This window comes from Melospiza melodia, chromosome 8 (genome assembly GCF_035770615.1).
Source record: "Melospiza melodia melodia isolate bMelMel2 chromosome 8, bMelMel2.pri, whole genome shotgun sequence".
Taxonomy (NCBI): Eukaryota; Metazoa; Chordata; class Aves; order Passeriformes; family Passerellidae; genus Melospiza; species Melospiza melodia.
In genome coordinates this window covers 27,756,554-27,782,717 of record NC_086201.1, presented here as the reverse complement: position 1 = coordinate 27,782,717, position 26,164 = coordinate 27,756,554, and the positions used below count along the sequence as shown (strand labels likewise).

General features: G+C 37.9%; 1 protein-coding gene across 2 annotated transcripts in view; it reads right to left on the bottom strand.

Moving 5' to 3' along the window:
* Positions 1-4,331: 4,331 nt before the first annotated feature.
* BOLL (boule homolog, RNA binding protein) overlaps positions 4,332-26,164 on the bottom strand; it is a 29,753-nt gene continuing 7,920 nt past the window's right edge. For both annotated transcript variants that reach the window (XM_063161393.1, XM_063161394.1), the window contains exons 5-15: positions 22,476-22,619; positions 19,506-19,597; positions 17,321-17,375; positions 16,800-16,878; positions 14,176-14,342; positions 13,579-13,650; positions 12,857-12,904; positions 11,669-11,794; positions 10,134-10,208; positions 6,770-6,836; positions 4,332-4,954 (exon numbers count right to left, since the gene is read on the bottom strand). In XM_063161393.1, the coding sequence (XP_063017463.1) occupies positions 6,819-6,836; positions 10,134-10,208; positions 11,669-11,794; positions 12,857-12,904; positions 13,579-13,650; positions 14,176-14,342; positions 16,800-16,878; positions 17,321-17,375; positions 19,506-19,597; positions 22,476-22,604 (861 nt within the window). In that variant the 5' untranslated portion in view covers positions 22,605-22,619 and the 3' untranslated portion in view covers positions 4,332-4,954; positions 6,770-6,818. The remainder of the gene's footprint in view (positions 4,955-6,769; positions 6,837-10,133; positions 10,209-11,668; positions 11,795-12,856; positions 12,905-13,578; positions 13,651-14,175; positions 14,343-16,799; positions 16,879-17,320; positions 17,376-19,505; positions 19,598-22,475; positions 22,620-26,164) is intronic.

Here is a 26,164-nt window from a genome sequence, read left to right as displayed (position 1 = left end):
GATTTCACTAGGACCAAAATTGACTCAATAAAAAAAAATAACTCCCTCTAACAAAGTCAAAATATAAAATATTTGGATCAAGCACATTTCCAATTTGGGCTGAAATGTTAGCATGCTTATAAAGGTTACATGGAAAACAATAAAGAAATCAGCATTGTTACTGGCTATAGATCAGTCATCACTGACAAAATGTAAACAGAGGGCATAGACATAAATAAGATACAAGAAACAAATTACAAACACAAGCTAAATTAGTCAGATTTCTTTGGAACCTGAGGGTAGTTAACAGCTAGTTTGAGGACTTAACACATTTAAAACCCCCCTAAATATTAAAAACCTCAAATTGCAACATTTTTGAACTTCAGTTCCCCTTTTAACTTTTTCAGGCTTACTTCCTTTGTTGTATGACTTAAAGCAAATGTAAAGTTTTTGTTTGAGTGAGTATAATGACAGAAAAAGCAAAAAGCTTCCATCAGAAGAATTCTGCAACTCAGTTGTCAAATATTTTTCACACCCCCATTCCCAAGAGCACTTGATTTAACTAAAACACTGACATTTCTTTTTTCTCTAGAATGACTCCATTTAAAGATACCAACGAAGTATCAGGATGCCATTCTGAAGGCTCTGAGGTTTGGAAATTTGCTTTTTTTGTTCAGCCTTTGATTTGCCTTTGAAGGAAGAGTTTTGTGAATGTGACAGGAACAGTCTTCTTAAACAGGTTAACTTGAGCAGAAAAGCCAGCTTTTCTGCTGTAAGCTTTAACTTAAACGTTCTAAAACCAATGAACAGAGATGACAACAATAGTTTGCTTTTGCAGTCATTAAAACATAGTTTAATGATCAAAGTTAAATTTCATTTTTTCATTTTTTCTCAACCCATATTAAAACTCTGATACTACAATAAACAAAAGTTACAATCCAAACAGTAAATATAGACCAGCTGGAATTAAACTTGTAGCTACTAACTCAGAACTTTACTAGAAATCCAAAAATACAGAAGCTTGTTTATTATTACTGTATTACAAGCAGTTTCAATTAAAAGAGCTTTTAATTTCTAAAATTGTAAACAGTTCTCTAAAATGAGATCTGCAAATTTCTTCAACTTTTCTCTCTGTGCACTCACAGTGTCTCACTTATCAAGGCAGTAGCAAGTGTATCATCTGTATCTCCAATACAGTATCAAACACTCAGCCATATGTTAGCCACCAACTAAACCCATGGATTCTAGAAACAAACTGAATGGGCTAGATCTGGATCTTCTGTATAACAGCTATATAAGGACTAGTGTGCAGGACTGCACACATAGCACTGTATTCTACATCCTTAAAATAAGGACTTAAGCTGAATAGTTTTTATTTCAATAGGAAACTTAGGAAGTTTTTAAAGCAGGTGAACTGAACCTGCTGTAGTACTTCCACATTACAAAGGCACAAAACTATTTTACAAAAAAAAAAGCTATTTTGCAGCCATACAAATTTTCACATTTTATAACTTTGTTAAACAGACAAAAACATTTCAAGAGAGCCATGTGTTCTGCTAGTTACTACTGGAATGCAGTTTACTCAATGACTTCTTAGCTCTTTTGGAAAATGAGTATCTGAATATAAAGAAATTCTAATTTAAAATGAAAACTGTAAACAGTTTTTCAGGAACAACAGACTTCTTTTGCAAAAGATCTGAAGCAGGAACCAAAAGTACTAATAAACCAGAGAATTCTACATTTTACAAGAAACAACAGCCAAACAGATATAAAAAAAATATCTGAGAGACAACTTCAGTAACTTTCTGCCTGTCCAAGCTTTTATCCAGCACTTATTTTATGAAATAGAAAATGCTAGAACTAACCTTCTGCAGTGGAAACGTAACATAAGCAGACAGCAGTTGCTAGAAATACTGTAACAGCTAGCTCAGTAGAAAACCAACCAGGTTCTCAGTAGAAGAAACCAACCAGTTCTCCTAAATTCTAAGGGGTGGAAGCCAGAAAATTAACCTAGTTCGCTAATATGGGAATGTGAGAGCCAATGCACAAAGGTGATTTGCTATCAGTTACTGCATGCCCACAGGGCACATGGGGATACATTCCCTCCTAGCATGAGTGTGGAGCCTCACTATTATCAGTGGGAAACTGCAGAAGGCCAAAAAGAACATGACCCTTTCTCCAACCCCCAAAACCTTCATCTGAAGATCTATGGTTAACTAAATGACTTCTGCTGAACAGCATGGCAATCTCCACATTCCAGAAAGCTGAACTAGCACAATAGGACAGTGCAGTATAAAGGAACAAGAAGCCATGAATGCCAGAACATCAAAACAGCACAACTTTAGACACTCAGGAAATGTGGTTCTTCCCCAGTACACATTTAATTCAACTACAGGGATTCACCCAGCTAAGTCAGGTACATTTCCTACAGAGATTCAACTCCTGAAAGGTTGGCTCAGTCACTGCTGTCTGATGTCATGCCATCACTCTTGGCAAGCACTCTGAACAAAGATGAGCTACAATATAAATGAAAAGGCCTCAGTATTTCAACAGTGACTGCCAGTTCCTGGAGGAAAACCAATATTCAGAGCTACTTGGTTTCTTCTCAGTCTCTCAGACCAAAACAAAGCTTTGTTAAGACCTGAAGATACAACCCTAACTAACAGTGCCTCCAGACTGATGCTACACACCCCACAGGGGAACACTGCAGGGATAGTTCAGTGCCTGACACTGAGTAACCTTCCAAACAATCAAGTTCACATGCAACTAAAACAAAGTGAGTGGTCTCTGAAGCAAAGGCCATGGGATTAACTCATTATCAACAATCTAACATCTGCATCAATTAAGAGAAAATAAACTACATTTTGTGGGTGTCTGGAATAGAGCCACAATCTGATGACATGTGACTGCACAGTATTTGTACACTTTCAAGCAATTAGTTCAAGAGACTTCCCTCTAAGCACTCTTCTTTTAAATTAGTACTCACTGTAAAATTTACTTTCTTGAATCTCTGAAGCACAATTAAAAACAGGGAAGTCACATTTGGTAAACAAAGTGCAGATTTAAAAAATACAGGCTTGGGACTAAATCTCCAGAACCCTGGGTCACATGTGTGTTTCCTGACACAAGTAGTAAGGCTCCACCAGAACATAATCTTTCTTTCTTTGGTACCTTTAGAGACAAAACCTCATTAAAAATATTTACTATGTAAAAATTCTTCAATGGAAATGAATTCTGGCTTTGATGAGCCAAGATTTTTATGATAACCTTGTATCGAGGAGTTCTAAAACGTGAAAATTAAACAGAACTGGACAGATGTGTTTAGTGGTACAGACTTGCTCAGAAACATGAGACCCTAAAACAAATGAATTCCCCCTCCAAAAACAGGCTGAACTCTACTTGTCCTCAAAAGAATTGTGTACTACTTTTGATACTTAGTGATAAAACAATCCACTACAGCTGCTACAGCAATAAATTCTTAAAAAGAGAAATTATTAAAATTATATTTGTGTAAATTTTTCTACCTAGCAGAAGATGCAAAGTCACTTGAGGAAACTTGCAACCAAGACCTAGTACATGGCATCTTCTTTCCTAACAATTTCAAAACAGCATAAAACCAGAACCAGACTCTAACTCTCTTCCTGGACAACACCACAAAACACTACTGAACACCAGAAGAATCTTGAATGAGATTTACATATCATACATGGATTATTCACTGACTACAATGTCTGCTTGGCAAGATCTCTGAATGATTAAAAAGAAGAAAGTACTAACAAAACAAATCCATACAAAAAGAAAGCCCCCAAATTACTACAAAACAGATAAAATTGAATAACTCAAGGATATTTTAGATACAAAAAATAAAGGCTTCAGTGCTACAGAAGCAATAAACCATACTTGCACTACTGTAAATACACAGCCTGTATTTTCAACCTTTGGGGAATCTGATTTTGTAATGAATAGAAGGAACCCTAGGAGGTGAGGAGAAAAGCAAAAACAAAAACCAAACAAATGACACCACAACTAAACAACAAAGTTATTTTCCTGAAATCAAGGAAAAAATAGTCTTTCATCTCAATTTGTGATACCACCAGGGAGTTCCTTATTTTCATACAGACAACCCCAAAAAAGCAAAGAAATTTTCATTGCTTTTTCTAATTCAAGTAGACATTTCATTCCTTTTCCTATAGCTAAAAACTGTAAAACCAAATGCATATGCAATAAAAATATTAGAATGAGAACAAATCATTATTAAACTAGGGGTCCAAATTTTATTTTAAAAAATTATTACTGCAAACACTAAAATGACACAAAGTAAAACACCTTATAAAAGTAGAGAACACTGATAACAAGAAGAATTAAGGCAGACAAATTATTTTGGAATGGAAATGAAATTCACATGGATTTAAATAATCAGATTTTATCCACAGTACAAAAATGCTGTATGTGGCAAAACGGCTTCAACTTTGTAACTAATCTTTAAAGTTTATGTAAACCAGAAATTAAAGGTGACATTATCTCTTCAGTAGAAGTATGTTGGCTTTCAGTCTGGGCTAGTAACTGGAATACATACAGTAGTCTGTTTCAGAAATCACCTTCTTGTCCTGTAACAGGGTTTGTATTAAGAAGGGAAGTGCAGGGAAAAAATTATTATTTCATGTGGTTTTACCTGACCAAACTACAAAATTTCAAGCTATTACTTGACAGAGAGTAGCGGTATTTTAACTGGGGAACCTGCAAGGAAATATCAGAAGTTAGGAAGAACATACTCTCTCTGTGATGAAGTATTTTAGCAAAATGCAGAGCTAAAAACCCCAGTGTTTTACAGCATCTGTAGAAGGTGGTGTAAAGTTTTAGCTTCCATTCTGTAATCTTTTCTAGGAGGCAACTGATGACTTGATGCATACTGAGGTTTCAGACTCACAGACGAATGATGCAGAACATTTCTTCTCACAGAATGCAACCTCAATTCCTAAAGAGAGGGAAAATGCTGGGTTGTTTCTTCTGTTCCAAAGTGTGTCCCACTCACTGCATTAATAATGCTCCAATGAATAGTTACAGTCCACTATTGCATCAGCTGCACAGACTTGGTGCAAACAGGAAAAACAGATTTTTCTTATGCACCTAGGTCATAAAGCCCACAGCGGCAGGAAATACCCTCCTTTATTTGCAAGCATGGAATCTTAGCATGGATTCAGAAAGCTTTTACTGAAAGAAAATAATCCAGTTTTGTTCATTGATCATATGGTCTTACTAAAGAATGTCAAGGTATTAAAGCAATTGTATCCTCTTTCTAATTGGATGGAGAAAATTTATTTTTACAGAGCATTCTGTGAAAACCTATGTAACCAAATCAATTTTTTTTTCCTTCAGCATTCTCTGTAATGTAGATTAGAGCAATGTTTTACTATGAGTACTTACAATAATGTTGACATCAAGTTTTTAGTACCCGACCCATAAAACCTGAGCTAACAAACTGAAAGCTGTTTTATTTGTAAACTGAGAGGCAATGGACTGTGCTTACATAATTTGTCAGTGGATGCCACTAGCTGCTGACAAAAGGATGGCAAGATGCAGAAAACACAGCTACCACTTTAGGTATTGGCACAAACAGATTTTAGAATACTTGTACTATTCTGTTTCTTCTTCCACAGATAAAATTCTCTTACAATCCCCCTATCTCAGCTGCTCCTTATCCCAAAGGTACACTGTCCATCTCTTTTACTCTTTACTTAACTATGTCATATGACAGACTCAGACTGTCCATTTTTTCTAACTTTATTTCTTATGCCAGGCCTTTTCATCACTAACTTTTTTGTTTTATTAAATTTAACTCTTTACTCTCCCTTCTGGCTCTGATGGTTTCCTAATACAAACAGCTGCAGCTCGTACACCTCTATCAGGATATCCAAACCACTATAAATCTCAAGATATCAGTCTCTTTTCATCAGCTACTAACTCCCCGTCACCTTGTGCATTGCTTTTCAAAACTTCCAAGGTTCCATGCTCTTCAGTTTTCATATCCACTTTACAGGATTTCAACCCCAATGTGTTTCTCCTTTTCTTTAGTTTAACTCCTGTTAGTATAGGTAGGACACAAACACATTCTCTTTGTCTACTGAGAAAATTATGCTCAGTTTTACACTGGTAGGCGTCTAATATTTGTTTAAAAGCCACAGCTGGGGGTAAATCATGCAGGCACATCTTAACATACAGCAAGGCCCTGCTACAAATCAGTGAGCTGTTTAAAGGCTATCAAGTAAGAAAATTACTCCAATTTTAAGATGTGCAAAACATATATTCTTCCCTAGGCCTCCTTTCATCAAAATTCTAATTTTTAAAAAAGTGTAAGCAACTTAGAGGCAGCATTTTCACAGTAAAAGCATTCTTCAGCACCTGCCAGAGTACAGCCCTATAAACACGAGCTACTGTAAATTGCACAAAATAGGGAGAAGAAAAATGGAAGTTGTCAAAAGAGAATTAAGACTGTTGTCAGAAATAAAAGAATCATACATTGGTAGTACAGAAAAATTCATTCTTTCTGAAGGAAAACAATCCAAACTCATATAAAATTCAGGCAGTTTAACTAAAATGATGAGTTTACATATACATTACCATCTCAGGAATGAATGACACTGATTATATAGAGTTTGGTTTCTGAAGAGAATTATTAGCAAGTGTCAATCTGCAGGAAGCAGGCAAGTGATGCTGCAGACTGTGCTAGATCTGAGCACATTTTATTATTCACTAAATCATAAATAGCAAGCATTGCAATGAAACAACTGACCCCAAATGCCACAACTGGCAGCTGCTAGCTCCTATGGTGATGATGGATCTCAGCCACACAGGAAGGACTGGACACAAAAAAAAAAAGAAAAATTAATCAGTAAAGATAGACTAGAGTGGCCCAAATGTTTTAATAGTGGATTCTCCACACGGTTATCAAACAAAGAGAAAGCAAAAGAAAAAAACCCACTGAACTGAAGTAAGAGCAAACAAACAGAAAAGGAGAAGTTTGTAAAGAGGGCACAGAATGAAACAATATGAGAAAAAGCATGCACTTCCTGTACCTTTCCATGTTAATATCCAATTAGCAAGTGGAGTTTAAAAGAGCCATTTTAGAGGCAACAGACCTAGCTGCAGCTAGTGACAAGTCTCTTGGCAATCATATAACTAGAAGTTTAGATTCACATTTCTTAGACTAACATATCTATAAACAAAAGGCTTATCCTCTTTCAATTTCACTTACCTACACAGAAAACACGCAGCAATATTTTTTGTTGCTTCACATGGAACATCAGACAATAACATGCAGTACAAGTATAAAATAACTAAACTTTCCCCCAAATGATGACACCAGAACTGTTATAATAGACACAATTTACATCAATCTACCTCCATGTGTATCTATACAAATATTTACAAAGACATGTACATTTATATGGCTTATGCACACTGAACACAAATATTCCCCTATTACTCTTACCTGCAGAGAAAAAGTGTGCTATGTTCAGTTAAATTTACAGAACACTCACCATGCAAAGGCCATCATGCACCACTGTGATCTGAATGCAAGCATCCATGAACTATAGCACAAAGGACACTTTATTGTCTGGTACTGTTGATCCCACCCAAAAACTCTGCTTGACACAAACTACAGGAAAAGCAGTAACTGCAACAGACTAGAACTATGCCTGTGCCCCAAAAGGGACACTGCAGCTCAAAAGGGCAGATAAAAAGAAAAGCTAAGAGCATGAAATAAAACAAATCCTACCCAATCCATAGGCCAGAACCTTCTACACTTTGCTCACTCTGTAGACTGCAATTGTGTACTTTGTAGACTGCAACTGTGTGCTTACCTCCAGGGTCTCCCTCATATACACACAGAATACAGAACTAACATTTGCCAGGCCAGTGCCTCAGAACTTCAGATAAACACTTAGCAAAACTAAAACTTAATTCACAGGTATTTGTCCTGGGCCTGAAATCAAAGATGACAAATTTCAATCCTCACTAAAGTTCCACTGTTATTATAGCCCAGGTAACTTTTGCTACCAGACACTATTTAATGTAAACTCTTTGGAAGCATCCAAACATTCCTATATTATCTTCTAATATGGAGATGATCTGAAACCTCCAGTAGAGATGAGAATCTTCTCACTTCCTAAAAAAAGCATCATCTGGCAGCCTTTGAGAATGCATGTTAGCCTTATCCATCTGTACATTTGCGAATATCTGAAGTCACATGCTCATCAACAGAACATGCTGTTAATTGCCAAAAGTATTAAGCTTAAAGTAAATATATTCAATGTCGTTAGCAAACACACAAACACAGGGAGGGGATTAGCATTTTTGATTCAAACTTTATCTTAAATACCAAAATTTGATCTCAAAATAATTTATAGTTGGAAGTTGGAATATGTTGTTTTCTAATTTTCATTTAGCACTATTAAAAACTTTGTACTAAAAATAGCATTTTGTTGATGTAACTCAATAGTTACTACTATTTGTACTGATGGTAGAACAGAGAGAATGATGTGCTGTGAGCTGCATTTGAAAGCTATAAGTCTACAGCTGTCAAAAATCTCTGGATAGCAGCTGTAGCATCCCACTGTCACCACCTGACTTACAGCTCCTAGGACAAAGCCCAGGAATTGCACTGGGAATACATAGTGCAATAGAGGCAATGAGCAGATTACCTCCAAGGTACAGCCATTACCTCAGGCATTACTACTGCCACCACTTGGCAGTTTTCCAGCAGCAGATATATTTGTTGGGCTATTTTAAGCAGAGTTCAGCCAACAGGCAGTTGCCTTCTGCAGCTGGGGAGCAGGTGGTAATACCACAGGCACTTGCCTAGCACATAGCAGTGTGCTGCCAACATTTGCCTTTTTCAATCATTGATGAGAGCTCAGCCACAGACACACAACACAAACTGATCATATTCAGTACCTGGGAAACATATTCAAACTCCAAGTGGTATGTGAAAAGGTAGTAAGAAAATTTTAAAGGAAAAGTTATATTTTAGAACTACTAATTACTAGTAAATGAAACTAACGAAATAAATAAAATTTAAAACAAAGACTATTCAGCATCTACCTGCAATGAATAAAATTGTCAGAATTCAGTAAGTCTTTGGAAGGGTTTAACTAACTATGAATCTACTTGAGACCTGAACAGAGCAGAGTTTTAATTCTAGGTAACAAGACTTCTGAGAAAACAGGAGAGAATGAGCAAGAAATAGAGAGCACTTTATTCCAAGACAACACTTGGGTGACAGCCCCCTCTGCTGGAAATACTCAGTACATATTGTTATACAATGGTCTGGAAAAATGCTGAAACTAAAATAAGTTTAAAATGTGTGGAAAAGAGAGCTTATAACATGACTTTTATTCACTCATGTAAGCACCTGAGTAAGCACCTTTCACAGAAGAGTAAGTGCTGTAATATCAAGTTTAATTACTGACAACTTTAGATCTCTAAAAATCAGTTTTGACATTATTTCAAATCAAATAATGTCAAATCAGTTTTGACATTATTTCACATATGGCATCAACAGTCCTATTAATTTAGGCAAGAGGACCTTAAATTGGAAACCAAAAAAAATCCAACTTGCAATAGGTGACATGGAATAATATTCAAAGGGCCTTTCTAAATCAGAACTGCACAAGAAAACACCCACAGGTGACTGACTGGGACAGTTTTTCATTTTCTGCGTTTCAAAATCTCAACTCTTCACAACATGAGGTGCTTTTCTAAGGCTGAAGTAATGAATAAGAGGTAAAGACCCAGAGAAAGAAACAAGGATTTGTAACCATCACCTTAAAGAGCTGAATAAGGTTCACTATTTTCTCTCAAAACGTTTCTTATTTGCAGTTTACTTTGTAGCTCAGTCTTAAAATAACTAGTCATGTTTTGACTTCTTAGTTTCCCGAATTAGTTCCAAAATAAGTAACATGCTTGTCCCTCTGTAACAAAACTTCAGTTGAAGAAAAATCTCAGTTTGTTTCCAATATTTCCCATTTCCTCGTGTACTAATTAATAAATAAAAGATTTTTCAAGCATTCCCCTCTTATCTTACTGTCACTGCTTCAAGAAAGAAGACAGCAATACTGCTGTGCTTGCTGTAACTATCTTGGTTTGATACTCACAGCTGCAGGCATGGCTATGTGACTCTGGACATAGGGCTGGTGATGTAGGGTTTGAACTCCATGATCAGAATACAGCTGATACAAAAAGAACACAAAAAATTAGCACAAAAGCTTCTTTCACGATGTTAAGTTTTTTAAGCCTTTCATAGGAATTTAGAATCCTTACAACTTCAAAATGTGGGCTATGCTTATCTGAACTAGTGACTTTTGTAAAAACCCAATTTCAATATTTAAATCTATGTTTTCCCCACAGATTAGCAAAATTTAGTGAACTTATCTTAAATCAGTGTCATAAATCACTTTCCTTGACAGCAGTAGCAGCTTCTCTACTACAAATTTCACTCAGCTCTAATGGGAACAGTGCTTAAATGTGTAGACTAGCACATTGAAAATGTGATTCCCAGCAGTATCATACCTATAAAATATTTACATACAAGTAATACATAGTATTCTTGGAATTTTACACCATTCTTCTGATATTTGACACACTGTTTCCTTTAACATGAATGAATTGCCTACCTGTAAACCAAGAGCACATTATATCCAAATATTCCTTAAATAATTTCAACTGTTTTCTTAATGCTCATGGATTTCAGACCTTTGTACACCTTTATAACAAAATCATGAAATAGTAAAGGTAAAATAGTACTGCTAATATTATTATGATTATAAAATATATACCAAGATTTATGCGCCTTCAGAAAGGAAGAAAAATCCCCATAACCCAAGCCTTGTATTATTCAGTATGTTCATAGGGAAATTAAATTACTTCAGAATGTCAGAATTTTGTACTTCAGATGTCTGAAATACCAGTTTTGGAATTTCTCTCGTAGGAATAAAATACCCATTTACTTTTGGAACCATACTTGAATACTAGTATTAATAATTAGATGTCCTAATTTAACATCTATTTTGGCCTCCCTGTTCATGAGGGATGAATGTTTGAGAAGCACCAATTAATACCAAAGTGAAAATGTGTGTAATTCAGTTCTTCCTGTAGCCATCTACTACAATTTCTAATATCCCATCATGAATAGATTGATTGAATGATTAAGTATTTTTTGCTTACAGTTTTTTGATTCGATATCAGTAACATTTCTAATGCTTAAGAAATTTTTAAAGTACAATAAAGCACTCTTAATTCAGATCACCAGAATATTTAGAAAAAGCTTCTACTCACAGAAGAATTACTTTAGAAAGCTATTGTGGTTCAGGGATATTCAACCCAACATTCCAAAGAATAAACTGTCATTTTATTTAAACATTACTTGCAAACAAAACCAACTGACAAGTCCTTATATTGCTGTCTGCAATACATTTGTGACTCTCTAAAATATTTCAGAATCAAAGCATTCTCCTACACAGGAAGACATGTTCTAATTTGAGGACGACTGAAATTATTTAACATCAACATAAGCACCAGAACAGTTGACCTCACTACTCTAACAGCCAGTGCTTAAAATAAAATGTTGTATTTTTCAATCACAAATAAGGACTTCAATTTTCAGTATACTTTTTTACGTTTTTTGTAATACCTCAGGAACTGCAGCTTCCATTAGGAGAGGTGGAGATATACATCCACCTTCCTGGTTAATTCCTATTGGCTGATAAAAGACTTCAGATGGTTGCAGGTACAGGAGTGGAGGTGAAGAGGTAGGAGACTGAAATAAAACATATTATTCTAATAAATGTTCTAATTTAAGCAGGATAAAGAGAAGAGCTTATTTTACAGTCCTCTTTGCTACATATAAACACAAGATAAAGCTTTAAAATAAAATGTGAAATTAATCCTTGATTACTTAAAGAAACTAAGCAAGAGGGAAGTAGACAGAAAGGTCAGGTAGTACAAGAAAAAAAAGTCCTTTAATTTTACATGATTTTCAGATTTTATTCACATTTTGGAGAGCATTGCAAAATCCTAAAACTTGTAAAATTAATTTAATCTCAAAATCACAGAAACATACCAGAGTTAAATTTTCCCTTGCAACATGGTTATATTAGCAAAACAAGTTTTTTGTTTTAAAATTATTAGAGACTCTCTGTAATTCAGCACCCTGATTTCAAAGCAATGGATTAATGTATTAGAGTGGAACAGACCATAACCAGACAAGGCTGGCTGCTATTAAAGTAACGAGGCTGCATTGCAACAGCTCAAGCTTAAGGGACTTGGTCCTCCCTTCAGGTTCAAACTCTTCAAGTTCCTCAAGTGTCCAGATTTCCATATTAAGCTGCTCTTTTACAAAACACAAACTCTCCCCACAAAATGACTAAGTTAACAATAACCTCCTCCTACTTCAAGGGCCTGGCTCTGATTTTACCCAATGTGTGTCCAAGTGCTCCTGCTAAATCTACCGCTATGAAATGTCACAGTTATCAGTTAACTGGTTAGTTAATATCTATTTCTTTATCAGGTGAGATTTGGTAGTTTTTACCTGCTTCTAAAGAATTTGTTAGGTAATTTGATACAAATATTTTGCTAAATGGAAGGAGAGGGGGAGGATGCTTGCTCTACATCAGACTTATATTTAATGTTTCAACAGATGTTATTTTATGCCTTCCATTGCAACAGTAAATGTTGTAAATACATTGCTAAAATATAGCAATTAATACTAATTTCAACCAAGTTGTGAATAGTGGGATATCTCACTCTTGGATAAGCACAGCATGCCTTCTAACTAGGTGAAAAGTCATGGTAAGATGCTGTAACTATGAACTGTATTTACCTGTGGAACAGACCACTGCCACTGACTTGAAAGACACTGTGTTGGTGCCTAAAATTGAACAAGAAGTTGTCACTAATGTGGTGAAGAACAAATACACATAGAATACTACTATTCTCAAATCTGTAATTAATTCTTAACTAAAAAGAGGAAATATGATTTTCATTAAGCCCCAAATTACTCAGGAACATGGTTTTATCTATTTCCACTCAGCCTCCAACTTGACCATTTAATAAACTTCAAAAACTTAAGTCATGCTCTCAACAGAGGTGCTCAGAGCACATGAATCAATGAACCCAAGCTGAACCACTAAAAAATGTGGCTTTAAGGGAAAGGTCTTTATGATGAGAAGAGTCAAGTATAGGAAGAGGCTCTCCAGAAACATTGTGGGCAATCTTCATCGTTGCAGCTCAAAACTCGACTGGACAAGTACCCAAGAAACCTGTTTTAACCAGCCCTACTCTAAGCAGGAGTCTGACTTAGATGATAAGCCAGCTGTCCTGCAACAATCTTTTTTTGTCTTTACAAAAGAAGACGTAAATTAATAAACTTCCATGTAGTTACATAGCAAAATAAACTGTATTCTACTGAAAAGTCTTCAATGAAGTTAAAATATGTTTCACACTACTATTTCCTAAGAATAAACAGACCTGGGACAGTGCTGCAAATAGGACTGCATGGCTGGAGGATTAGTGATGGTCTGAAAATCATTTTCAAACAGATACCTGATAATGGTACGTAGGAGACTGATAAACTGGTGGAGCAACCATCACAGGTGAACTGGAAACAGAGCGAGACTTCAAAAGAAAAGAAGTTACAAATCTTAATGCAGCAATTTCATAAACTGTCACTGCTATTACAGAAAGCTCTGGAGTACTATGGCACTGAACCACCCCCTCCCTTTTGAAAATCATTCACAAAATTTAAACCTACACTTAAACTGCTTCAAATCCAGTGTTTCTAACAGCTTATGTTAGATCAAACAAAAATCTCTGGCATATTCACTCACACCTTCCTAGAAAGCACTAGGCCATCACTATCTAGAGATAGCAAAACTTATTCCTGGGGCAAGGCCCAGACTGATTATGAGCTGTCCTGTTCAATAGGCCACACCAAATGAAAAGTGCTCCGTAGAAGCAAATAAATTGAAGTGTTATTTAAAAAAAAAACAACCAAGCAACACAAAATAAAGTCTAATACAAGGAAGCCAATTAAACATCTAGAATGAGGCATAGCTGAAGAAAATTAAGCAGAAGGGACTTGAAAACACTGCAGCTATCCTGGTCCATAGAAAAGCATAAATATCAAAATAAATTCCTTACTGGCCATGGCTGCTGAACAGGAGAGACTTCAGATGTATGAAAATAAGCCACTCCATTATGGTAAACATATGGATATCCACTGGAAGTGGTCAAGTACATTGTACCAGCTTCTGGTGATACAGCAGTAGTGGCATACATTGTACCAGCTTGTGGTGTCACAGCAGAACCTGGAATAAATATTTAAAAACTTACTTGTAAATAACTTTTTTCAGATGTATACACCATGAAAAAAGAGATCACTTTTGATTTTTCACAGAAAGAAAACATTCAAAGGAAAGAGCATGGAGCAGCTTGTCTAATGCCATCTCAATTCCCTCTCAAACACGATCATGAAAGCAGATGGCCACAGGATGTCTCCAGAGCTAGATGGGAAAGGCTGCAGAAGATGACATCCATACAAATAATTAAACAGAACACATAATATGTGGAGATTTCTGGAGAGAAAAAAAGGGAAAATTAATTCTGCAGCTGAAGCTGAAATCACAAAATAGTAACATAGTACAGAAAAAAATCAGGAAGAACACAAAATAAACAACATCACTAAGTAAGTTTTAGTTTTTCACCTTGCCTTGCAAAGGTAAAAACCACCATGAAGTGCCATTTTATGAACTGACAGAACACTGCAGAGATCACCAGAATGCTCAGTGGATGACCAAAAAGGGTCACAGAGGGATTCAAGAGCTTTTATGGATAGTAAGAGTTTGACTAATTCCTAGAAAAGCCTTAAGACACCTGGATACAACACAGCTGATAGATTATCCATAGACAGACTAAGATGTTTGTCAGGATAATGTTAAGCACACCCTAGGAAAACTAAAGGCTATTTTAGCTCCAGTCAGCAATCTAGAACAGCACTTACTGGTATCTCAGATGAGTATATCAATACAATCCCAAGACCAACAATCCTGTGCACTAGCTACCAAGCATTTGCACAAGTAACTGCACAAACTTTTTGCCAGGGTTGAATAAGTCTCTGGCAAACAAAAAAGAAATCTTCCTCATTAAACACAGAAAATTCACTGATGAAAAACTGCATTTTGATGCTGGGGAAAAGCAAACCAAGTGGCTCTCCCAATTATGTTCAAAGCTCTCACCCCAATCGATCCTACGATAGAAGAGCTAAAAATAATTTTGCTTTACAGTATGAAAGACAAGCACTATATATGTGGGCTACAGAGGACAGCAGTTAATTGTCCAGCTCTCTAATTCTGTGGAATGTAATGGAACCCACAGCTCTACAGTGACATTGTAAGTCCAGGTGTTCTGGCTTCATGAAGCCAAGATGAGCTGCAGTAGGACAAAGCATTCTGGTGACTGAGATACACTGAGCATGAGAGCAGACTTACTGAAACCAGGCCCTAGCAAGTGTCTGGATGGCAATATGATCCTCTATCACAGATCTATCCTAGGCATGAGAGACAACAGGGAGTTGGTCTACAAATAAAGATCTCAAAAGAATACAGCAGCTTTCTTTGAAAAGCTTTTTAAAAATATTTTTGGTTTACCCCTGTTGCCTCATGTCTCAATTAAAACACAGAGATGCCCCTTTTCTATCAATTTACACATTCATTACAAGAGTCAGAGGAAGGAACTCCCACAAGTCAGGCAACACAACTGAGAAAACACAAGTCAAAGATGGAAAGTGAAATAAAGCATAGCAAGAAAATGGCATACAATCTCATGATGATGACTTAGCAAAGACCATACTGAATAATTTCTAGAGAAAGAAACTATACAGTTGGAACAAGTATTCCATTTCCCCATAGCAAATAATAACCCATACACTTACACCAGGAAAAGGGGCATACTTGGGCACAAGGGGGGGAGGAGGCAAACTTCCTGTCTTCAGCAAGTGTGCCTGCACCAACAGCAGCAGTGTACACATGAACCACTTCCAACAGAGCATGATAAACTAAAGAAAGCTTCAGAACTAAATCAACATTCTTCTGTATTCTGGCCTCAGAATGAAGATGAGCAAAAGGAAGGATGGGGTTTTCCTAACTGTTCCAAAAGGTACCATAGGACAAATACTGCAGCAAAGTCCCAAAGTACACTTCATTGTCTGCTGCACTTAAGAAATCTTTTACATTTCTGACATGCAGCCCTTACTGAAGACAACTGACAGATCTCATCTTCAAAGTTGGTAGTTCATAGCCTACATTTTCAGTATCCATTCAATATCTTAGAACAAACAGCTCAAGAAGAGAGTGGGGACTATAACCACACGTTGCTTATGGTTTCTACTGAAGAAAGCAAGCTGCAACAATCCTAACGGGTTTTAATAACATAATTAATGAATAATAATGCCACTAACCAGCAGAGCCTGCTTTATCCTGTAGAACCTGCAAGGACACACTGAATGTTTAGAAATAAGATTCTGCCAGGCAAATTGAATTTCCATTCACTTCATTCCTAGATAGGTAACTCTCTCCAATAAAGTAAAAGAAACAACACATTGAGAGATAAAAGAACCAAGACACCAAAAATCTATTTATTTCAACATTTCCACTTGCATGCATTTGCTTCCATTGCAAACCATTCTGAGCACATGCCAGACCAGGTACATCTTGGTTAAAAACTTATATTCATATTGATAATACACAAATGCAAGTAAAAATACATACGAGCATTAGGGCTCCGCACTTGTTTTCTTATTGCTGGTCCAATATTCAATTTCTTATCCTTATAGTTGAGCTTTTTAGCCTAGCAATAAAGAAATAAGACATGATTATTTTCTACACAGATCTAGGTATCTGAGAAGTGAAAAATAACTCAGTAGGTTAGGCACATTGAGCACGAGAGAAGTTATGTTGAAACCAGATCCTAGGCTATGTGTCTGGAACCTGATCAAATTCCTCAGGGTCTGTTTCTAATACTAACACATAGTTAGTAGACTGCAATATAAAAGCAAGTTCTGGAGACATTAGTCAAAATAGAAGAGTAGGACAAAAGAAAAAAAAAATCAGAGGATGACCAGAATTTCATATAAGAAAAATCTTATATTAGATCTCCTTAAACCATTCTAACTATCAGACCAAACTTGTCTTCAAATGCAACTTGGCAAACAGAGGACTAGAGTTCTCAGGCCTAGTACAAAACCAATTAATTCATTTAAGAGACAAACATAATGGGGACTGTCACTTACATCTTGCAAAATCTTCTGTGCCTCTTCTTGGGTTTCAAATGTAACAAAGCCATACCTAAACAAAGAGGACAGGAGCTAAGCCTCTCAAGTGTGTATTTACAAACACAGCACATACTTACTTGATGTACACTACAAGTGGCATTACAAGGTAAATTAATGGGTAAAAAAACCACCCTAGGAGTAAAGATTGAATTAACAACTGCATCCTTAGCACCTTTTTAATTACATTCAAGTACGTGGCAATATACTACCAAGAATGATCAGCTGTTCTTGTTACTCAGCTTATGCCTTAAAATCCTTCATTGCTATTAAACAAAGATTTTGATCTAAACCTTTCATTTCTTGAGGTGACCAAGGTGACACACCTGAGATTTTTTCCAAGTTAATATTATACTGTAATTCATAGTACAGCTCCCACCTACTTCAGCAACAACTGCGAATGCTCCCCACTGCCACAAACACAATCCACTATTTTAAACTGAGTTCTCAAAAAAGCAGTGATGCAGCCATTATCTGTGAATTTTCCTGTAATTCTCAACAGGATTAGCATTAAAAAGAGTTCTGTGGAGATCAAGGATGAAGCCATTCTCATACCTTGTGACATAGCATGTCTTCCACACCACAATACCCCTTTTAACTGCTGCAATAAATCAAGCAGTCTTTCCACTCAGAACTCCTGCTTTTCCAACCCCCTCAATTAATTCCCAGAGTAATCTTGGTGGCACTGTCAGTGCAAAGTAAGTATCTAAATGTATACAACACATACATAAGAAAACCCAAAACCCCTTCCTCCTCTTCCAATAAATCTGACTTCCTAAATTTCAAATATTTTTGAAATCTGTGAAATGTGTATTTTTGTGCACATGGTTTGTTAGGGTCATGGTTCATTTCTCAGGGTCACAATACAGAAGGTGCGAGCTTCTACCCCTCCTTCCAGCAGATCAGATTTTGCAATACAAGGTTTTCATTCTTTGTGAGCATTTGTATGCTAATTTTAATAAAGAACTTCAATAAATCTGACTAGCTGTACTTTGTATTGGCATCTCTTAACTGGAAACATTTCCAAGTTCAAAGAAGACAAAGTATTCTCCTGCATGGGACCTTAGCTACACAGATTTTTCATTCTGTAGACTGGACAATAAACTAATAGATGTAATCACAAACTTGCAAGTTTTTAAAATCATTTGTCACGCAGAAGCAACAAAGCCTGTGCCTGGAGTTCAACAGAAATCCTAACAGCATGGAAAGTAATTATTTTCCAACAGATCTGCTGTGAGACATATGTTGGTAATCACAGCTGCATAATTATTATGGGCTATATGGACACACACATTCAATTCTCAGATACTTCTTGGAATTTACTAAAAAGGCAAGAGGCTTGGGGACAGATCTGGGACCAAGTCATGCAAGTGCACTCTCTGTGCTAAGAGCTGCAGCTCAGCACATAAAACTTGCTGACACATGTTAAGCTGACAGCATTAAACTGTCCTTACTCCTCAGGAGAGAACTTTTGAGGTGAACTCTCATGCACATTCCTTTTTGCTTCAGCCCTCTTTCCTCCCTTCTCTGGCAATGCACTTCCCCACCTTATTGACATCACCATGCAACCATTTGGGTTGCAGCAATAATTCCACTACACAATCTTAATATTTCTCTGTACTTGTTCTTTGTCATTTCTCCTACTGGTTACTTCCAGTCTCAGTCTCCACTGTAAGTAATCACAATTTAATATCAGATTTGTCCCCTATGCTGCTGTTCCAGAAATCTTCACACAAAAATCTGTTGCTGCCATGCACTCCACCACAATCAGGTGTACCTCAGCTCTTCCTCCACTTCAGGCTCCTTTCCACACTGGCTTTCAGTAATAAAAATATATTTAATAACTAGATAACCTTGCTAGGATCATCTACTTAAGTAATAGTCACTAAGAAAACCTGAAAAAAATGGAAACTAATAATTCTGCCCTAGCCACACACAGCTTCATCTTATAACATGACTAAGAGTTCTAGTTATGCAAATTGGAGACATTTATATAGAGATATTAAAGGGCAAGAACAGATTTTCACACACATGGAATAACTGAAACATCAGTGATAAAATATTGTGAACTATAAAAACCAAATTTACTATGGTCAGCTTTCTGTTATTTTCAATTTCCACAATACACTTATTCTACTATACCAACCCCTTTGACACTCCAGCTCTGTCATTTATTATCTTCACTTCTGTCACACTGCCATACTGAGCAAAAAACTTCTTCAGGTCATTTTCATTAGTCTAGACAGTAAATCAAGAAGGGGAAAAAAAAGGAAAAGTTGGTTTGCATAGTTATTCAATTAATTAGTTCAATGTTTACCTAAAGACTATTAATGGATGTACTTTGGATGAAGTTTGCTACAAACTAATTACAACCCTGCTTATGAAGACAGAAGGATGAGTAAGTATGAGCCTCAGGGCCCACTTAACTACTGCATTAATTATTCAACAGTAATTCTAGAAACTTCTCATTAGTAGATTTATGTAACAACTGTCCTTTTACAGTTAAGATCAATGAGTAGGTGTACTAGATCCAAACTTTCTTTTCTGCTAATTACATGCTAGAGCAGTTCACAGTACAAAAAATTACTGCCATACTTTCAACTGCAATACAACAGAGCGTACTGATATACACAGGTCACATAGATCCCCCTAAACCACAGTGATTTAGTGGTCAAATCCACTGAATATACCATGATCCCTCCTTCTGAAGTGTTTTTAACATGACAGTCTGCAAATACATACAGGCACACTATACAAACTCCCCACTGTAAGAAAGAAAATGTTACTCCCATGGAGAGTGGTCCAAGTCAACTTGGAAGGAACTGCCCCCTTCCAAAGTACGCAGGGAATAAGACAACTTTCTAATGTAAAGACTCACCTGAGCTTTGTGAACACTCCTCTGCCTTCTGTGAATATTTTATTACAATGTAAGCACAGATCACATATGCTGCAGTAAGCATCACTTCTGAGTTTTAAGCCCTTAGTTAATGCTACACGTCACATGGGAGAAGCACAGCTACACACACACACCACTCATCTTTACTCCTCCTTAACTTCAAGTATACCAAGTACTGTTTGAGTTCTAAGTAAATGACTTTGATTGTTTGTATACAATTTAGGGAATCCTCGGCAGCACATCAAAGGTTTATGTTCCTCATCCAAGTCTGAAATTGAGTAGTGCTCAAAGTACTACCCAAGGACATAAGGGCTTGCTACACGAACTATGAATTTGGAAAGACAAAGGTTTACATGCAGAGCATTGCATTAATGCAGGATGAGAAGGAAATGCTGTTCTAAGATGCACAGTGAAATCTGCAAGCATCTGTGCAAACATAGTATTTAGAAACTTAGTAGAAACACATTGAGGACTTGCCTTTCCCTGTTTATGATAATACAAAGGCACTTTTCAGATACTTTAAGGAGGGTAAAGGTTTAGGATTAGCCTTTGTCAGCGACACATGGCCTGCATCACTAAAGATGCATCATCAGACCAAGATGAAGATATTCCCAACTCTAACTTCCCTTGCTGAATTGTTTCTCTAAATTTGAGAGACCAGGTGTTTCCTCTTGCAAACAGGAATCACTGCCATAGTGATAGACAAAATGGCAAAATCATAAAAGAACTTGTTAGTAAGCAAGTAAGTTTTTGTTGATTAACTGTCTCCCTTTCCCACAAAAATGAAGTCAACAGCTTTTGCATCACCCCAAGTGACTTGAATAAGACCTTTGACTTAAAAAAATGCCAAAAACCCCAATACTTTTTGCCATGAGATTGCCAATAGAAAGCAATTCAAGACTGACATATAAACCCTTTGAGGATTAGATCAGAAATTTAAGGCTGTGTTTGATATAAAGAGTCATACCAAATGGAAAAGCAACTAAAATGGCTAAAGAGGTTTCATCCCTTCTATTTCCTCACCCCTCTGCAAAAAAATTCCATCCTCTTTATGATTACAAACATGCTTAAACTGCTGTCGAAAATACAATTTCATAATAAATTTTGAAGTATCAGCAACTGAACCAAGTCAAGAGACCCTTCAAAATGAACAATAAGTATGACAATTAATAAAAGTGTTGATGTTAGACAGAAAAGTATTTTAACCTTTGAAATTGCAGTGAAGACAGAAGAGAGCAAGAGAGGTCTTTTTATAGCTCCAGAAATTTGCTTACTGTTGGTGCAAAAAGCTACTTGCCACTTAATGAAGTCTAATTGTACTGAAGGCCCTGTACATCTTAGAATATGAACACCTCTATTTGAATTACCCCTGCCAAATAAAATAGAAGATTCTGGAATTTCTTGCACTTGTTAAGTAAAATACTCTCGGTGAATTGCCAATTCTTGTTCCTCTTCAAATGAGCCAGTACTCAAAAGGTCTCAGCCTAGGAGGATTGATGCAGAGAAAATACTCTTGGTGGGAACAAAGCAACAGCTAAGCACCAAAAGTCAATGGCTTAATTAATTATCTAAAGTGGGAAGAAAGAAAAAAGCTTAAGCTTATCACAAATGTTAAAAGCAACTGAACAAGGTAAGAGTGGCCCAATGTTCACTGCTATTTAAAGATTTTAGGGAACACACAAAGGCCCAAGCATTCTAGGAATTAAGATCAATACTGCAAATTACCCAGAGAAGCTTACACACTTTTTTAAAAACAAACTCTTGCCTTTAAGAAAATTACTATGGCAAGGAACACACACACTGTAATTGTTTGTGTGAACCAGAAGTGTTAGAGAAACAAAAGCCACGGAGGTTTGCTCCACTGGCCATATGAAACATTGTGACAGTTTATTAAATTACACTAAGTGGTATACATAAACAAAACGTTCTACATGTTTTTCTACCATCAGCTCTGCTGATAACAAAGCTATTTTTATTGAAAAAAGAAAACTCTGAAGAAGTGGTGTGTGAAAAGCTTCTAGCAGCTAGGTGTACAGAGCCAACTTTGTAGGACTGTTAAGGAAATCAAGGCTTAAAGCTTTATTCTCTACTGTAGGTTTGGCTATTAAAGTGAAGAGGACTTACCAGCAAAACAAATACACATGACTGTCTCTCTTTTTTCCTTGTTGATTTTTATACTGTTATAAATTATAATTTAGCAGCAAGAAGAGGGAAGAATACCTTAAAATCAATTCCTCCAACAAAGACACGATTTGGAGTGACTGTTCCGAACCTTGGAGAACCGATCAGATTGTTTAACCTCACTGGTGACACAGTGTTGGGACATGAAGGTAAAGATTCTGTTTGCATCTGATCAGTGGCCTGCTGATTGAAAGAAAACATTTTCAAAATCTTACTCATTATTTATCAGTAAATGAAACAACTGTTAACAGACAATACATACGGAATTTTTCAGAAGGCACAGCAGATGCTGAACATTAACCATGTACTTTTATTCAGAATGTGGCTCAGTGTTCAAACAAGCTCAATCTTAATCAATTCTGTAACTTGGTGAATACACCATGGTCTGAAGTCCAATATTAAACACTTCCAAACAAAACACCAATCTTGGTTCAACTTGCAAAGCACCATGCTGCATAAAATTCAGGTTATTATACAACGTATCTTTGCTCTACTAGAAGCCCTTATTTTCAACCTATATAGAATGGAAATTTTAAACTCCATCTGTGCTCTCACAAACATTTACGCAACTCTACTCTCTGCAACAGCCTCTGACTAATTTTCCAAGTGCTGAGCACCCATAATTCCACCACAGGAAATCAATAATCTCCACAGACTGGATGAAAACAGGTTTTGAAGACTGGTATTTTAATTCAACGCCCTCTTGGCCTACAAACACAACACAGTGGTCAGAACAGAAATTCCCTCTGCAGAAGAACAACCAGATTGCTCTTGCCCCAGTAAAAGAGCATAACACAATGGGATGTCATGAAACCATCATTTGGTAAAGCCTGCCTGATGTTTTAAGTTCCAGCATGCTTACACTTGTGAACAGTGAAACAATTTAACTGCAAACTCTTTTCAAAACAAAATAATACTGCCTTACAAAGTCAACCCTAACTGTGAAGATGATAGCTGGAAAGCAGCCATGTAGTATTGTCACTGATTTCTCCAACAGGATTATTTAATACTTTTTTAGCTACTTAAGAGTTACTCCTACTAATTCTAAGTAATGGGTTAATGATACTATTGTGGATATCTTAAAGACAATAAATGCAGCTAAGTTCATGCAATTTCAGTTTTAGAGAAGACCCAAGTCCTTTCCGAACGTACTAAAACACACACACACACACCTGGGGGCTGTTAACCTGATCTGTTCAAAAGAATCCAGTATACATCTCTCCTACCGGGAATACTACTCTAGAGTACTAACCTGCACAAACCCCACCTCTAGTAGGCATGGAACTAACACAGTCACTACAGTCCCCAAGAAGATTTGTTTTCACAGCAAAAAACTCCTGAGAGACAAGACAGGTTACAGTCTCCATCTCTCACAGCAATTTCCAATGTACATCATCTGGCAACTGTGTTCAGCACGAAAACTTCTGGATTCAACTATAACAATAAACAGTTGACAACACAGCCAAAATGTATTCCTTACCTCCAAGAGCCCAAACTGCATTTTCTCTGTATGCATTTTAAGAGCTGACATGTTAAAATAAGCCACAAACACAAATACCCCAACGGAAGAAATGAGGAATTAAACACACCACTTATGAACTCACAACAGTAAATACGGTAAATCCCAGTGAGTTTAAAGTATCACATGTTAAAATCTGTATTGCGATAACCACTGCTTCATCATCAGCGTGGCAATAAGAAAACAGTATTAAAAAGACCAAATATGTGCCATCAGCACATCACTTGCCTAAATATTTGTTTCTACTGTTTTGTAAACTTCCTTTTTATCAATTTCCCCAATTAATACGGATATTTACATCCATCAATATTTTTATCGATTACTTAGTGCGTCTGGCAACTGTTCGCTAGCAGAACCGCAACATTCACTTTACACTGAGCAGACTCCCAGTCAGACAAGCTAACTCCACGAAGGCCTGGTGATTAAGCGCACTTCTCTCCCTAAACACCTCTGCTTTCCGGAGCCCGTGTGTGTAAGGTCCGAGCCAGACCCCGTTGCCCCGGCACCGTGTCCCGCACACCGGGGCCGCCAGCGCCTTCTCCACAGCCTGAGGCCGCCACTGACAAAATGGCGGCCCCGCGCGGGCGGCCGCGAGCCAGGGCGCCCCAGCGGGACGGCCCCGCTGCCCGCCCGCCCTCCCGCCCTCCGGGGCGGCCGCCGGGCCCCGCGGCCCCGCCGGGCTCCTCACCGCGCCCTCGGGATCCATCGGTCCTCGCAGCCGCCTCGGCCCCCGGCACGTTCCCGGCACGCGTCGCGCTCCTCAGCTCCGCCTCGCGCCCAGCTGACGCGCGCCCGCGGGGGACGGGCCTGCAACGGGCGGGGGAAGGCGCAGCCTGGCGGCGACGTGAGCGCAGCGCTCAGCACGATGGAGGGACCCTTCCCTCACACACCTCAGCCCGCCTTCCGCGGAGAAATCTCCCCTTCCCCAAATCTCTGCAGCTCCCGAGTACTTTCACGGGATCGCTGCGACGGGGCGGCCTGGCGTGCTTCTGTCCCGGCACCCCCCCTGCCTCAAGGCCCTGGCGCTGCCGGTCCCCCCGCGCCCCCCGGAGCGGGCGGCTCGCGGCCGCTCAGTACCCGGAGCCCCGGCCGCTTGTGCCGATGTCTCGGCGGGTGTCGGGCGGCCCGGCTGCTCTGCGCTCCCCCTCCCCGGGTACCCCGGCACCGGGGTGGGTGGTCCTGGCTGACTCCCCGCGGTGGTAGCTCTGAGGAGGTGTCAGTACTACCTCTCGGAACCGTGCTTTGAAGCGCTGAGTCAGCCCAGAAACCTCCCCCCAGCAATTTACGCGTCACCTGGGGAGGCAAATCCCAGCTGGGTTTATCCTCCCAACTAGGGTGTGAAACAGGGAGGAAAACAGGGTAACACGTTTCATCTGGCTTCTGTGGGAGAAAACCAAAAATGCCCGGGGAGGCAGTTACCTGTGTTTGGCTTACCAGGCCATACTTGATGGGGGTCAGAACATAGTTTAGACTGAACAGCCATGAATGTTAAGTAAAAGTCCTACTTCAACTCAAAGAATCTTCCTAGGGTTCCTAAAAGACTCTTGAGTAGGCAGGCTAGCTTGAAAACAGCTGTGGGTCTGGGATGAGCTTGGAGACAAAATTTCTGGTCTGGTCAAGAGAGCTGGAAAATAGCACATTAATGACCACTCCCCAACTCAAAATATTCTTTTTTCTGCTCTTACTGAACTGGAGGAGAAGCACCAATAGTAATGGTTGTGTCAAGTGTACTTCTATGGTCATTTACTGAACAGCACTGCAACCTGCTCTCCTGTTCCATGATTTCATCCTGTCTGCAAATGCATTTTGCCCTTAGAATATCTCTGGTATTAAACAGGTCTGAAAAAAAAGAGTCATTCAAATGCCAAACTCATAATCAATACAGGTACGAAGGTACAGCCTGACAAAAATCCTTGATCTGATGACAGCAGGAGCTGATATTCAGACAAGTGTATGCTGAAAGAACCGCACCAGAGGGAAAATGTTTTTCAAAGTGATCAAACATGCACAGGCTAAGTCACCCCGAGACTCAATGTCAGGCTCACTACTATCATTAGTTACTTGTAGGGGGAGAGAATGTAAGTAAACAAAGGTAGTATAGAATGTTATCTTACTCCCTGAAGAGTTGCTGCTGAGCCAATTATTAAAGATTAGGAGCAGGCCTGATGTTAACAAGCCACAGTTGTAGCAAATAAGAAGAGTGTTATAA